Source organism: Bos indicus, chromosome 23 (genome assembly GCF_029378745.1).
Source record: "Bos indicus isolate NIAB-ARS_2022 breed Sahiwal x Tharparkar chromosome 23, NIAB-ARS_B.indTharparkar_mat_pri_1.0, whole genome shotgun sequence".
NCBI classification, from domain to species: domain Eukaryota; kingdom Metazoa; phylum Chordata; class Mammalia; order Artiodactyla; family Bovidae; genus Bos; species Bos indicus.
This window is the reverse complement of record NC_091782.1, coordinates 25,655,297-25,671,519: the sequence shown is the minus strand read 5'-3', so window position 1 is coordinate 25,671,519 and position 16,223 is coordinate 25,655,297. Positions and strand designations below refer to the sequence as shown.

General features: G+C 44.9%; 1 protein-coding gene across 11 annotated transcripts in view; it reads left to right on the top strand.

The window, feature by feature from the left end:
* Nucleotides 1-16,223, top strand: part of PKHD1 (PKHD1 ciliary IPT domain containing fibrocystin/polyductin) — a 443,081-nt gene that overhangs the window by 31,217 nt on the left and 395,641 nt on the right. For all 11 annotated transcript variants that reach the window (XM_070778107.1, XM_070778111.1, XM_070778110.1 and 8 more), the window contains 10 exons: nucleotides 5-146; nucleotides 2,242-2,356; nucleotides 3,329-3,607; nucleotides 4,073-4,162; nucleotides 4,256-4,346; nucleotides 5,318-5,460; nucleotides 9,616-9,740; nucleotides 10,497-10,672; nucleotides 13,369-13,507; nucleotides 15,708-15,835. In XM_070778107.1, coding sequence (XP_070634208.1) covers nucleotides 5-146; nucleotides 2,242-2,356; nucleotides 3,329-3,607; nucleotides 4,073-4,162; nucleotides 4,256-4,346; nucleotides 5,318-5,460; nucleotides 9,616-9,740; nucleotides 10,497-10,672; nucleotides 13,369-13,507; nucleotides 15,708-15,835 — 1,428 coding nt within the window. The remainder of the gene's footprint in view (nucleotides 1-4; nucleotides 147-2,241; nucleotides 2,357-3,328; nucleotides 3,608-4,072; nucleotides 4,163-4,255; nucleotides 4,347-5,317; nucleotides 5,461-9,615; nucleotides 9,741-10,496; nucleotides 10,673-13,368; nucleotides 13,508-15,707; nucleotides 15,836-16,223) is intronic.

Below are 16,223 nucleotides of genomic sequence, written 5' to 3'. Positions count from 1 at the left end.
TCAGGCAATCGAGGGCTTCTCTTTGAAGTTGGAGATGCTTCTGAGGACTTGGACCTGACTGAAGCCACCCCTGGGTACAGTTGGCAGATCGTCCCTAATGCCAGTTCACCATCTGGATTTTGGTCAAAGGAAGGGCAACCTTTCAGGTATGTTTGTAGGAAAAGTGGATGTCCAGATCACAAGTGAATCTACTGGCCTGGGTGAGGCTAGGAGACAGATGAGTAAGCAATGAGATTTCTGGGGGAAAATGTAAAATATCTACTAACTCAGCAGTCACAAAGTTTGATCACTGTTTTCAGCCATGTTCATGGACCATGTTCATGGACCACAGGCCCTTTATGTGTACATGCTAAATTTTGATCAATGAGTAAAATACGTATGTTGTACAGCTTAGTTTGAAATCTGCTTTGGGGAGGACTATTCATCAGAATATTTAGCTGGGTAGGCTTGGAAGCTTGGTAAAGAGCAGGGCAAAACTTCCTGTAGGAATGTGGTTAAGAGATAAAACCAATATCTGGATGATGCTAAAGAAAGACTCAAACAGTTGCCCTTTGGGCATATGAGGGAGCAGAGGCTGAGCAGCCAACAGCTCTGTGGGAACAATTATCCAGTGCTGTAGGTCAACCAGATGGCTGGTGTAGAGCAGGGGTAAGCTCCTGTGGGCTCGGGAGACATTGTTTTCTACAGCAGTGACTGCAGTGTGGTGAAGTTTCCCTGTTTAGATTTGTCTTTTTAATCCCTTCAAGGATGTGGCCAGAATTTCTCATTATTTTAATGTGGGCTTAAAAATGTAGAAAATAAGAGAACTGTGGAGACATAGTGTGCTCTAAGCTTGTATATAGGGGTCTATATCCTTTAGGTGTGATGGATCTCTTCTTTTTTTGAAACTCTCCTCAGAGAGGTTGGTTATGACTCCTGTATCTGAATTCTGTGCTAAGTCACTTTAGTCATGTCCAAATCTTTGTGACCCTATGGACTGTAGCCTGTCAGGCTCCTCTGTCCATGGGATTCTCCAGGCAAGAATATTGGAGTGGGTTGCCATGTCCCCCTCCAGGGGATCTTTCCCACCCAGAAATCGAACCTGTGTCTCTTACATCTCCTGCATTTGCAGGCGGGTGAATTCTCGTCCATCTGTAACCACTTTCAAGGATTTGACTCTTCTACTGATTTCTTTTGGCTGTGCTGCATAGCATGTGGGATCTTAGTTCCTCAACCAGGGATCAAACCCATGTCCCCTGCAGTGGAAGTGCAGTCTTAACCACTGGACCACTAGGGGAGTCTCTTGGCCATTTTAAAGGTTAATTCAGTTGTGAAAAGGAAGGCTTTGTTCTCTGTTCATTGAATTTCAGACATTGAAGGAACCAAGTTGGGAAGGAAATCTGATCAGAGTTAAGTTTCTATTGTCTTGAAAGTCGTACTAATTAGATATCTAACCACCAGTATATGGTTTTAAAGTGGCAATAAATAGTGTGTGTGTGTGTTTGGTGGCACCTAGTACTGCAGCTTTGTCATAGTTTCTGAGGACCATAAGTAATGTTCCAAAGAAAATCTTTCAGCTATATTCAGTGTGTGTGGGGGCGTCAAGGAGAGTCCCACCTCAATAGATAAAAGAACATTTTGATTATTTGGTATGACCTGTAGGTTTCTCTCTGCCATTTCAAGGATCCCCAAACCAGAGAGCAACTCTTTCTATTCTTTCTGGCATTCGTTTCTGTAAAATTCAAAAATTTAAAATAAAAAATTGGAATACTTATTAGTATGATAATGATGGAACTTTAGTTATTTTCAAAACTATTCTCAGAAAATATTCTCTGTATTCTTCATATGTAGATCAAATCAGAGAAAACTCTGATTGAAGATCTCTATTTCTAATAATGAGAATGAGATTTACTATTGACTGAATGCTTACCATGTGCCAGACCCTGTACTGGCCATGTTTGGCAAGTGATCTCAGCTAAGCCCCCAGGTGACCCTATGCTGTGGCTACAGCATCTTTTCCCAAAGATGATGCAAACTGCCTGGGGAGTCGTGCCAGTTCGAAGTGATGGGCTGAGATATTGAGCCAGGCAGGCATCACAGGAAGAGATGCATCCAGAGGGCTCTGGCCAGTCACAGGCGTAAGAGTCAAGTGTTTCCTCCTCATTAACATAAAGACAAACAAACCCAAGGGCACCGTAGTTGGGTCAGTGATACCGGGCTTGGCTGCCCTCACGTCTTTCTCTGTGTTCCTCTGCTTTCCAGAGCACGGCTCAGTGGGTTCTTTGTGGCCCCAGAGACAAATAATTACACTTTCTGGATCCAGGCTGACAACCAGGCCTCTCTGTATTTCAGTTGGTCGGAGGACCTGAGGACCAAGGTATTCACCACCTTCTTGTTTTCCTTCTTCTTGTCCCCAGTCCCTCACTCGTGGAAAAAAAAAAAAAAAAGCAGGAAGTCAAAATGAAGGCTTTCATGGTCTACTGATAGTTGTAACACACTGTTAAGCAACCAGAGACTTTAATTTTTTTTGGTGCGTTCATGTGTGTGTGTGGGTTTTTTAAAATTAGAAATGTTAAAAAGTTGAGATATAATCTACATGATTTTACTTTTTGAAACAGAGCTTGCTGGTCATTATGCTACATACCTTGTTTCTAAACTTCACAGCATCTTGTGAGCTATGTCTCTTTATCTCCATTTTCCAGATGAGGACAATGAGGCTTAGAAGGCTTGTATGACCAATCCAGGGCCACTGGGGTGATAAAGAGGCACATTAAGAATTCAAATCCAGATTTGTCTGACTCAGAATTTGTTTTTACGACTGATTCTGGGTGTGGATGTAGCTAGTTTTATGCAGGAATTTTCTGGCCAGTTTTGAAGGATAAAATAAGTGTTTTAGCAAACAACCAAAATTCCTTAATGCCATTGTCAAAGAAACACAGTATTTTCTCTCAAATGATGAATATGCTTCTATGAAATTACTTTGCTGGTTGGGTGGAGAAGCATCATAGATTTTGATGTGGTCAAGTCGTTTAGATTTCTCAAAGGGTGTCATATGATTTTACCCACAGCATCACGTAAAGTTAGGGTTTCAGGTTGGCTCTTCCAGGTTTACACATGGCCCATCCATCTCATCTGAATACTATGTGATTTAGACAGAGAGAGAGAGAGAGAGAGAGAGATGACTGGAGAGGCATGCATAGAATAGTCCTAGAAAGTTTAGGCTAACTTGTTGGAAAAGGCAGAACAGCCCCCAAGTCCCTTGTTAGTAGATGTCTAGATGCTTTTTGTTTGAGAAAGAGAAGCCCAGAAGCTTCACAGTATCGGTCCTGATGTGTTTACTGGGGTGCAGGTGAAAATGGCCTCTATCAGGGTGGGCACTGCCGACTGGTTTGACTCCTGGGAGCAGAATGGGAGTGACAAGACCCAGCAACAGAAGACCCCCAAGCTGGAGCTGCTTGGGGGAGCCAGGTACTACCTGGAAGCAGAGCATCGAGGGAGAGCCCCCAGCAGTGGGGTGAGAATTGGTGTCCAGATCCACAACACCTGGCTGAATCCTGACGTGGTCAGCACATACCTCTGGGAGAAGCATCAGATCCGAGCTTGGGCCCAGAGACTTCCGGAAATCCAGGTCTGCCTGTGTTTTTTGTCCCATGGGGTTAGATTCAGGGGCTGAACTCTGCAAGGAATTTAGTGCTGGCTGGCTGGGAGCCAGGAGACTTGAGCCATAATGATAACTCTCCTACAAAAGAGATTGGACATCCATCCAATAGAGTTGAGAGGATTTTTTTTAAAAGGAGTCTTACTGTTGTGACGCCCTGATTCATGGACTTAGTTTTGGGTACCAAAGTCCTGGTAAATCTTCCTTTGGAAACGTATTCCTCAGAGAGGAAATAAGGTCCTCCTAACACTCACGCCCATGTCTGCATGCCTGTGAGTGTATACATGCGTGATTTCATAGCTCTTTGACCCACTTAGGTCCTGTTTCCTGGTGTACTGTCTATAGCAAGTCAGGGAAGTATGTCTTATGTTCCTAGACTGTCTTTTTGGCTCAATGAGCACATATTCTTTAATTCTGTCTCTCTTGACTTTATAGATGCTGACTCTGTCTGGCACGGGGAACTTCTTCCTTACCTGGGACAACGTTTCTAGTCAGCCAATCCCTGCAAATGCCACAGCCCATCAGGTGGGCATTTTATTCACATAGGGAGAGGTGGGGGAACTAGAGGTAGTCTTTACATCCATGGCATGAGCTCCTGGTCATTTTTCTTATTAACAGATTCAAACAGCCATTGAGGAGTTACTTGCAGTCAAATGCAAACTGGAACCCCTTTCAGCGAACATCTTACTCTGGCTGGGATTTGAACAAGGTACGATTCCTGGTTTGACAAATTCTGACCTTCTTCTTCACGCTTATCTTCTCTCTCTCTCTCTTTTTTAATGTAAACAGGGAACAATCTTCATTTCATCTCCAAGGTCACTCTGTTCATTTCAATGGAAACTGGATTTGGACACAGTGTTTAAGAGAGAGGCTGCATGTTTGGGAGGGAGCTGCTTGGTGTGGGAATCAGAGAAAGAAAAGACATCCCTTCTGTGCTGTCAGGGGAGCAGAGAGTTGGAAACGAAGGATGCTGGTGACTTAGGCTCAGGAACTGCATCTCATGCCACATGTGGGAAAGAGCAACCGATATAGGAGAGACATAGCAGAACAGTGCAAATCTTGTTTAACTCAAATCATATCTCAAAGGAATTCTTACATAATGCAGTAGTCTGTGCTGTGCATAGTATCTTGTGTCAGTCGTGTCTGACTCTTTGTGACCCTATGAACTGAAGCCCGCCAGGCTCCTCTGTCTGTGGGATTCTCCAGCCAAGAATACTGGAGTGGGTTGCAGTTTCCTATGCCGGGGATCTTCCCAACCGACCTATTGAACCGAGTCTCTTATGTCTTCTGCATTGGCAGATGGGTTCTTTACCACTTGGGAAGCCGAAGACGGTAGTCTAACATATTCCAAATATGTGAGGATATGTTTTAGAAATCGTAAGGTGAGCTAAGTTGCAGTCAACACACCTTACCTCTTTGCTTCTCAATATTTTTTTTTGTGTGTGTGGTACACATAGAAAATGATAATAGATTTTTAATGCTCTGGAGCAGACATAATGTATTTCTCATAGGTGGAGCCTTCGAGCTGGAGGGTGCTGGCCACCCCGAGCCCTGCCCGGCTTGCCCAAGGACTAAGAGGCCGATGTCATGGAGAACCCATAACCCATTCCCTGCAGACATGTTGTGGAGCTCTGTTTGATAATTACTCCTGTCTTCCTATTTTATCTGAACTTCATCCAGGGTTAGAAGGTTCCACCTCTGATGGGCACCTCACCAGTGGGACAGAGCCCTTCTGTGGGAGGTTCAGTCTCCATCAGCCTCGACACCTTGTCCTGACACCTCCAGCTGTTCAGAAAGTCTACCGGCTAGATCAGTACACACACGTAAGTAGCAGCCATGGTGTTTGCAGGCCAGGTGGGTAGGGAGGGGTTGAAATTGTTCTCTGGGGTGGACAGTGGAGAAACAGAAGCACAAGGGAGTGGTTACCATGACTCACAAGCTGTTTCAGGCTGAGGTGCTAGGTTTTGGGTGTGAATGGACACCTTGGGTCCTCCGTTAGCTAGTTGCTGCATAGAAATGCCTTTGTAATAACTGAGACCTATGGAAGCTTCTGGGCTTTCTAGGTGGCTTAGTGGTAAAGAATCCACCTGCCAATGCAGGAGACGTGGATTTGATCCCTGGGTTGGGAAGATCCCTTGGAGGAGGAAATGGAAGCCCGCTCCAGTATTCTTGCCTGGAGAGTCCCATGGACAGAGGAGCCTGGAGGGCTATAGTCCATGGAGTTGCAAAGAGTTGGAGTTGGATTAATGACAAAACAACAACAATGACGACATGGAAGTTTCCATATGCTTCAGTGTTTTCTTTGGTCTCCAGGTATGAGAGCAGACTCTCCACTCAGACTCCCTGGTTTTTAATTCTGACTCTATACCCTGCATGCCCTCTTGTTTTATCTTAGTTTATTCATCTGAGAAATGGGTGATAACAGGTCTGCCTCTCAAGCTATGGAGGAAGAGTGTATGAGGTAATCCAGTAAAGTGCTTGGGCAGCGGCTAGGACTTGTTTAAAGCTAGTTATTATTTATTATAGTTACTGTTATTATTGATGGATGGACTGACACATTCCTCCAGTACCTCATATCCTTTGCGTCAATAGCTCTGCTCTTTGGGAACCAGTGTGAACCTTCCTGGGATAACTGAGCTCACGGCAGTGGTTTCAAGTCCTTTCTGAGTCAAAAAAGAGTGGGAGCTGGGACTAAACGGTTCAGGAAAGGACAACACCCAACTTCCAGCCTTTCTTCTATAGCACAGGCACCCAGCAGGTGGTGGTGGGGATTTAGCTCACACTAGAGGCCTTGGAATATGGAATGAAACAGGGCAAAGACTAATAGAGTTTTGCCAAGAAAATGCACTGGTCATAACAAACACCCTCTTCCAACAACACAAGAGAAGACTCTATACATGGACATCACCAGATGGTCAACACTGAAATCAGATTGATTATATTCTTTGCAGCCAAAGATGGAGAAGCTCTATACAGTCAACAAAAACAAGACCAGGAGCTGACTGTGGCTCAGATCATGAACTCCTTATTGCCAAATTCAGACTGAAATTGAAGAAAGTAGGGAAAACCACTAGACCATTCAGGTATGACCTAAATCAAATCCCTTATGATTATACAGTGGAAGTGAGAAATAGATTTAAGGGCCTAGATCTGATAGATAGAGTACCTGATGAACTATGGAATGAGTTTCGTGACATTGTACAGGAGACAGGGATCAAGACCATCCCCATGGAAAAGAAATGCAAAAAAGCAAAATGGCTGTCTGGGGAGGCCTTACAAATACCTGTGAAAAGAAGAGAAGTGAAAAGCAAAGGAGAAAAGGAAAGATATAAGCATCTGAATGCAGAGTTCCAAAGAATAGCAAGAAGAGATAAGAAAGCCTTCCGCAGTGATCAATGCAAAGGAATAGAGGAAAACAACAGAATGGGAAAGACTAGAAATCTCTTCAAGAAAATTAGAGATATCAAGGGAACATTTCATGCAAAGATGGGCTCGATAAAGGACAGAAATGGTATGGACCTAACAGAAGCAGAAGATATTAAGAAGAGGTGGCAGGAATACACAGAAGAACTGTACAAAAGAGATCTTCACGACCCAGATAATCACGATGGTGTGATCACTCACCTAGAGCCAGACATCCTGGAATGTGAAGTCAAGTGGGCCTTAGAAAGCATCACTATGAACAAAGCTAGTGGAGGTGATGGAATTCCAGTTGAGCTCTTTCAAATCCTGAAAGATGATGCTGTGAAAGTGCTGCACTCAATCTGCCAGCAAATTTGGAAAACTCAGCAGTGGCCACAGGACTGGAAAAGGTCAGTTTTCATTTCAATCCCAAAGAAAGGCAATGCCAAAGAATGCTCAAACTACCGCACAATTGCACTCATCTCACATGCTAGTAAAGTAATGCTCAAAATTCTCCAAGCCAGGCTTCAGCAATACGTGAACCGTGAACTTCCCGATGTTCAAGCTGGTTTTAGAAAAGGCAGAGGAACCAGAGATCAAATTGCCAATATCCCCTGGATCATGGAAAAAGCAAGAGAGTTCCAGAAAAACATCTATTTCTGCTTTATTGACTATGCCAAAGCCTTTGACTGTGTGGATCACAATAAACTGTGGAAAATTCTGAAAGAGATGGGAATACCAGACCACCTGACCTGCCTCTTGAGAAACCTGTATGCAGGTCAGGAAGCAACAGTTAGAACTGGACATAGAACAACAGACTGGTTCCAAATAGGAAAAGGAGTATGTCAAGGCTGTATATTGTCACCCTGCTTATTTAACTTACATGCAGAGTACATCATGAGAAACGCTGGGCTGGAAGAAGCACAAGCTGGAATCAAGATTGCCAGGAGAAATATCAATAACCTCAGATATGCAGATGACACCACCCTTATGGCAGAAAGTGAAGAGGAACTAAAAAGCCTCTTGAGGAAAGTGAAAGAGGAGAGCAAAAAAGTTGGCTTAAAGCTCAATATTCAGAAAATGAAGATCATGGCATCCGGTCCCATCACTTCATGGGAAATAGATAGGGAAACAGTGGAAACAGTGTCAGACTTCATTTTTTGGGGCTCCAAAATCACTGCAGATGGTGACTGCAGCCATGAAATTAAAAGACGCTTACTCCTTGGAAGGAAAGTTATGACCAACCTAGACAGCATATTAAAAAGCAGAGACATTACTTTGCCAAGAAAGGTCTGTCTAGTCAAGGCTCTGGTTTTTCCTGTGGTCATGTATGGATGTGAGAGTTGGACTGTGAAGAAGGCTGAGTGCCGAAGAATTGATGCTTTTAAACTGTGGTGTTGGAGAAGACTCTTGAGAGTCCCTTGGACTGCAAGGAGATCCAATCAGTCCATTCTGATGGAGATCAGCCCTGGGATTTCTTTGGAAGGAATGATGCTACAGCTGAAACTCCAGTACTTTGGCCACTTCATGCGAAGAGTTGACTCATTGGAAAAGACTCTGATGCTGGGAGGGATTGGGGGCAGGAGGAGAAGGGGACGACAGAGGATGAGATGGCTGGATGGCATCACTGACTCAATGGATGTGAGTCTGGGTGAACTCTGGGAGTTGGTGATGGACAGGGAGGCCTGGCGTGCTGCGATTCATGGGGTCGCAAAGAGTTGGACACGACTGAGCGACTGAACTGAACTGAACTGAGAGGCATTTTTGGTCATCACAACCAGGGAAGTGTTAGTGCCATCCAGTGGGTAGATTCTAGGAAAGTTGCTACACGTTCTGCAATGCACAGTGTAAGAAAAGCACTCACAGAAAAGTCCCAGTCCTAAATGTCAATAGTGCCACAGTTGAAAAATCCTGCCAAACGATTTTACTTAACTCTGAATTAGAAGCCAAGGATGCTGGTGAGTTCAGGTTAAGGAGTGAGGCTCAGACAGGTTCAGTGCCTTGCTTGAGGTTGCACAGGTATCTGGGTCACAACAAGGGATTTCTAATTGAGATCTCTAATTGAGATAAAAAATCCTCACAGCCACACACAGTGCTAGGCATTGAATAACTCTCTGTTGGATAAATAGCAATTTGCTCTAAACTAAGGTAAGATCCGGAGAAGGCAATGGCACCCCACTCCAGTACTCTTGCCTGGAAAATCCCATGGATGGAGGAGCCTGGTGGGCTGCAGTCCATGGGGTCGCACAGAGTCGGAAACGACTGAGCGACTTCCCTTTCACTTTTCACTTTCATGCGTTGGAGAAGGAAATGGCAACCCACTCCAGTGTTCTTGCCTGGAGAATCCCAGGGACGGGGGAGCCTGGTGGGCTTCCGTCTATGGGGTCGCACAGAGTCGGACACGACTGAAGCGACTTAGCAGCAGCAGCAGCAGCAGCAGCAAGGTAAGGTCTAGGAGGGCAGGCGTGGTCTGGCTGTCTCTAGGTTGGTTCTAGGGGGTGGATTGTCCTCAATAAACATTACTTGAACAGCTGCTTCTTAGTGACAGAGCTGAAGCTCTTGTTTTGTGTCTCTAGTTGTGCCTTGCATACAGAGGCCATGAGAATACAACCCTGAAGATGACTGTGTCCTTCACAATTGGCCTTCAAAACCCTGTTAAGAACATCACGTGTGACTGGAGTCTCCTGGGGACCAGTCCTAAGTAGGTACCCACAGGTAGCTTGTCTGTGGGCAGGTGTGGTGGGAATTCTGCCAGATGGTATGGCTAACTATCCTGGGGACAGTGATTCATGGGAGGTATTGTCTGATAGTGGGGTCTCGGACAATAATTTCAGCTCTGAACATGTTTTATTTGGCAAAGAAGTTTGATTTAAGAGCAGTTAGTCGTTACATATATAAGGAGTCTGACATTTCTCATAGGCATAGAGTCAAAGACCATCATATGTGGAAGAGATTTTATGGAACATTCCTTGACATTACAGATGAGAAAAATCGGGGCCCAGAGAATGTGTGATTCACTGACATTCATTCAGCAAGTGAACAAAGATGCTGGAATATGATTCAGGCATTTTGATCCCTTGATTCAGCACTCTTTCCACATCTCTCAGGGGTTTTGTAAGTGGTTTTAAACCTAAGTGAGTCTTAGGTTTTAGAGACCACTAATCATCTCTGTGGTTAGAGCCTAACATGTGATCTGCTTAAGACACACAATTGTATTGTAATTTGAAAGTACTGCTGACATTGTTATGAATGGATGGTGGACTTAAACATGACTCACTGGTGTTGTGTCCCAGCCAAGTTGAACCCATTTTGGGTGGGATGCTGGTACCATGGCAACCAGGACTGTGTGGTCTCCCAGCTGCATGGTCTTCGGGCCCAGGTTGGGGAACTGGGGCTCTCAGGTGATAGGACAGTGGTGCTCACGGGAGGCCCGTGTCTGCTCTGTGCTTGTGTTCAGCTGGCAGTTCACCTGCACCGACCTCTGGAAGATGTGTGTGCATCACGCCTCGCATCTCCAGCTGCCTCCTGCAAATTCCCCAGTGCTGGTTCATCAGATTGACCTCCTCCCTCTGTCTCCAGAGATGGGCATGTTCTATGTGGATGAGATTATTATTGCAGACACAAACCTAACAGGTGATTATCAGATCTACTCTCCTCTATGAACTATCCATCAGATAGGGTCCTCAGGCTTTTCTGGAGGGGCTGCTTCTCTTTTAATGGAGAGAGAACAGATGATTCTCCATCTTTCCGCCTCGATCCCAGGGAGAAGATGAAGTCGTGATTGTGTGTCTTTGGCTTTTATATCCCTCTAGCAAGTTCCTTCTGTTTTCTGTTATTTACCCCAATGTTTGCTCTTGCTTTGGGTGCCTGTCATCTTATCCCAATTTTACCACTTTCTGGCTGAGAGGCCTTGGTTTTCTCATCTATAAAATGGCATAATGAGGCCTCTACCCCATGGGATTACTGTGAAGATTAACTGAAGTGTGATGTAAAGCACTCATCATGGGTCCTGACTGTAGTAGGTGCTCAGTAAATATGATCAGTTATTACTACTATTATCATTACTATTGTCAGGCTGGCAGGATTTCTCCCCCTCCATCTGTTAATATCTGTCATAAAGGTGCTGTGAGGAACAGACCATCATTGGCCCTGAAATGGGCCACAAGTCTGATTTTACAACCCTTAGGGCCAACTTGGTGTTAGAGAGTCATCACATCCTCATGAGAATAGCTTTGTCTTTCTGCCCATCTGATTGCTCCCACGCATCACTCAGAGCTCAGGCCTGGCCCCTTCTGCACAAAGTCCCTTGATCTCAGCTGGCTTTGTTTGTCTTAAGGGCAAGGTGCTCACCAAGGGTTCCCCCGAGGCCACGTGTGACACACATGCCAGGGACAGAAGGCCAGAGGGGTGGTGTGGTTTGCTCCTAGGGCCTCTAGGTTTCCAACTTGTTCACTCTCCCTCTTCCATCAAATCCCTTGTGACTCTGGCTTTCCTGCTTCTCATAGCTTCTCTTTCTCTCTTCAAGGAGAAAAGGATGGAATGGTCATTTGCGTTCTGATTTTCAAGTTGTGCAACTTTTAGTCTTTTACCTGAAAGTTGCAGAGCTAAGGGGCAGGGAACTTGGGGGTGAGGGGTAAGAGAACTCTCTTTCAAGCCCTGAAATTGCATCATTTTTGATGCTCTTCAGAATTCCATCTTTTACCTGTTCCAGTGATTTGAGTGTTTTGGGCATCTGGCATCGCTGACTTCAAATTCCATGTTCTGACACACAGAAAATAATATTCAAATAGTGTGCTGGGATAACTGTCTGAATTCCTTGGTGCCCAAGACTGGCTGGGGCCTTTGGTGACCCCAAATTCTGCACAGATTCCCAGAGGGCTAATGGGATCAATATTTCATACACTTGAACCCACTAACTGGGAAACTCAGGACTAGATAATTGGTATCATTTCCCTTCCTCCTCTCCAAACTCTCAATGCCCAGGATCCCAACTCTTTCTTACGGCCATCACCACTATGCACCCAAATGCTCCAGCATCTGGAGCCATGTAGGGGTGAGGTGGGGAGGGGAGCAGGGAGGCAGAGGGCAGAGATAAGAAAGGCAGGAGGTGGCTTGGGTATAACAATCTGCTTCCCACTTGGTTCAGTCATCCTGCTGGCAACAATTTTTCTATGAGGATTATTTAATAGTAACATAAACGACATACTTGGGCTCCATATTCGTATTTAATTGGCTGACATTTATCTGATCAGCTTAATATTTGATTATATTCTCCCACCTAATGTCCTCTATGAAATTTCTTTTTATTTAGTGGTAGCTACCAAATACTTCTCATTTAATTCTCAGAACCCCTAAGATGGCCCTATGATCCCCACTCTATAGATTAAGAAACCAAAGCTAAGAGGGTGCTGAGTGTCTTGCCTCAAATCTTTGGGGATGTGGGGGACATTGAAACCTAGAGATCACTGGCACCAGAGCCATTTTTAATGACTCCATACTCAGTAGAGCAGATGAACTTTTATCGAGCACTGGCTCTGTGCCTGGTGTTGTGCTCAGCACTGGGCCTGCAAGGATGCTGCTTTTCAACTGTTTGCTGTCTCGATGGCACAGACTTGGGAAAGAAACTGCATTTACATGGTGCCTAATAGAAGGGAAAGAGGATATTACGCTGGCCCTTTAAACCTGCCATCTCAGTAAACTCTCCCTGCCAAAATGCAGACTGATGTCTATCATGAGTCCCACTTTAGCAATGAGAAAAGAGTCTTACAGGGGTATGGTGATTAGCCAAATGGTCACCCAGTAGAAGTGGAAAATCAGGATTTGCAAAATGGTCTGTCTTAAATGCTTGCCCTGTGTCTGTACACATGGTGACACCATGCAGTGGATAAAACTCAAGTATCTCTAGGATCTGCCTTGTGTGTTCCGTGTTCCTGAGGGGATCATCTTGCATTGCTGGAGCTGCCGGGACTTGGAGAAGGAAAGGAGGAAGAGAGGGGCAGTGCACACCGCCACAGATGAGCTGTGTGTTTGCACGTGTGTGTGGCGGCAGGGGACCTCCAACGGAACAGGGAATGATGATTGGTTGGCTTGGGGCTTACTGAAGTTTGCTGTGGAATTAGTCATCGTCTTCTTATATCATGACCTTGCATTTTCTTTTGGCAACTGAATTCCTCCCTCTTCCTTTTCTCCTCATGGCAGCAGGTAGGTGGGAATCTCTGTTTTCATGGTGTGCTGAGATGTGAGTGACTCAGACCCTCCAGCAGGGATCATCCACCCAGCAGGTCTTCCATCTTGATTTACTTGATGATGTTTGGCTCCTCGGTCTCCAGTTTCTCAGGCAGACACTGGTACAGCTCGCCCTGGCGGGAATCTGCTAGAATTGCTCTCAGTAGTGGGATCACCTCCCGTCTACAGTGTGACCTCCTGGTTGGCAGGGTGTGGCCTGGAGCTCCCGCTCATCACTGCAAGGTAGGGAACCATCTTTGGTCACCTGTCCCTCCTTAAAATTGCTAACTGGCCTTAGGAGTCACAGCAGTGAGACTTTTTATCAATCAGGAAATTTTACCTGCCTTGCTGCTTACAGCAATAGTTCTCAGTGTTAAGAATGCTGCATCAGACTTACCTGAAGGTTGTGTTAAAACACAAGTTGCTGTGCCCTAACCACACCATCCTAATTCAGTAGGCTTGGTGGCAGGGCCTGATAATTTGCTTTTCTAATGAGTTCCCAGGCAATGCTGATTCTGTTGATCTGGGGGCTAGTTCCTAGTTAATTACTTTACAAGTAGATGTATTTTTATGCTTTTCAGAGGTTCACATTACCACTGTTTTCTTCTTGCTACTCTTCTTCCATTCCATTAATAAGATTAATATATAAATTTTACTAGAATTCTTTGAGGCAAAAGGAAGTACAATTCATAGACAAAGGAACAAAACCAGCCAGTTCTGAAAGCTCACCACCAGATGGCACTAGAGCCACATAAGCGTTGATTCGTCAATAAACCGTCTTGGCCATAGTTTACAAAGCAGTAACTAAGAATCAGGCTCCTCCAAGCTCCTGGAACACATGCATGCTGTAATTCGTCCTTTTAAATGTTCACTAAAACCCGTAGGATGGGGACGACTGAGATGCCTTGTCTTTAAAATTTCTTTTCTCCCCCTGTATCTAACATGTTCTGAAATGAGTTCTCATTACTCACACCGTGCTTGAGACTTTTTATCAATGTTAGAAAGCTTGAATCTATATTCCACATTTCTTGACAATGTTTCACGGTCCTCTGGGTAGAAAAGACAAAAAGTCATCAATAGAATAAAGGAGGGAAAGGCTTTTGGTGATGGAGAGGGAGACGTCAGATGAGCCCCCTGTGATCCTGTGCTCCAAATGCCAAAGTTATTAACTCTGAAATGATGGAGTATAATCTAGGTCCACACTTAGAAAGGTGCTCACAACCTCCCCTTCTGAGTTTTCTCAGGCTCCTTAGCTCCTTCTGGAAGCCTTCAGCCTGAGAAAGTCAGGACAACACAGGATGGCCCCCAACCAGATAAGCCTCAGTCTAACTGTTTCTGTGTGTTTGTGAGTATGCACATCAATACGTAGTACTTAAGTAATATTACTGATCAAAATCACACATGTTCATTGTTGAAAATGTGGAAAGTACAGAAAAGCACATAGAAAAGGTACAAATCACTCATAATCCCTCTGTTCAGAGATACTTTCTTTTAACACGTTGAATCCATGTTCTAAAATACTCTTTTCCCCAAGGCAGTTTTTATATACACACACACATATACATATATACACAAAATACATGTATATGTACTATATATTTATATATATTTGGTGGCTCAGACGATGAAGAATCCGCCTGCAGTGCAAGAGACCTAGGTTCAATCCCTGGGTTGGGAAGATCCCCTGGAGAAGGGAATGGCAACCTACTCCAGTATTCTTACCTGGAGAATTCCAAGGACAGTGGAGTCTGGCAGGCGACTGTCCATGGGGTCACAAAGAATCGGACACAACTGAGTGACTAACACTAATTATATATATTTACTTTTTAAACCTCAAGTTGGTACAACAGATAAGACACTGTATTTGCAACATGTCCTTTTCACCTACTGGTATAAATGGAATATTTCCCCATTTCATTAAGCGTGCTTTTTAATGGCTGAATAGTATTCCACTGCATGGTATGTCATGATTTATTTGACCCACTTATTGTACTGAAAGCAGGATTAGGTATGCAGTGTGCACGCAGGTGCTGGATAAGGACTCTGCTAGATGGAGTGGCCTGTTTCTGCTGGGGATACTGAGCGCAGAGGATCTGTGGATCACGGTGAGCTTTCATCTGACTGTGAAGATACAGTTAGAGAGCACAGGCTTCTCCTTCCACTGTGCATCAGGACCAGAGCAGCGGAGGCTACACTCCTCACTCTTCACTCTGCCTCTGCGTTCTCCCAGGATCAGTAGAGGGGGAGAGTGGAAGACCCTTAGAGACCCCTCATATTCACCTTTCATTTTCTCTGCTGTGGTGGGAGAGGGATTATTTTGGAGCTCATGCTCATGGCCTGGAAACGTGGGAGACTGTGTGGTCCTTGAGATGGAGCTGTGCTCTGTCTGGAGCAGCTACTCGAGGGTCCTTGTGGTTAATGCTTTGTTTCTGACATGTTGCAGCGCTGTGCCCACTGAAGGAGCAGAGGAAGGATCCCGGTTGGTCCAGGTGACAACACAGAGACTGCAGAGGACAAGTCCACCTTTAGGAGGACACTTTCGCATCCAGCTTTCTAACACAGCGATTCCTGGTAAAGGGGCCGTAACGGGTGCAGCATTTCTTGTTGAAGCTTTCCGTGGCATCCCCAGGCAAACAACATCCTGCCGATAGGGTGACAGTCTTAAAGTTAGCATACTTTGTTAATTTTCCAGTGTCTGAGAATGACTTTTCTAAAATTAAAGATCTGGGATATCCTTGTCAATATGATCCCAGTCTTTCAGCTTTACAGATGAGGAAACTGAGTGGATTAGCTTCCTACAGCTGTCATAACAAATTATACAAGCTTGGTGGCTTAAAATGACTGAAATGTATTTTCTTAGAGTTCTGGAGGCCAAAGTGCAAAATCAAGTTGTTGGCAGGGCCACGCTTCCTCCTCAGGCCTAGGGGAGGATCTGTTTTCTGCCTCTGTAGCTGCTGGT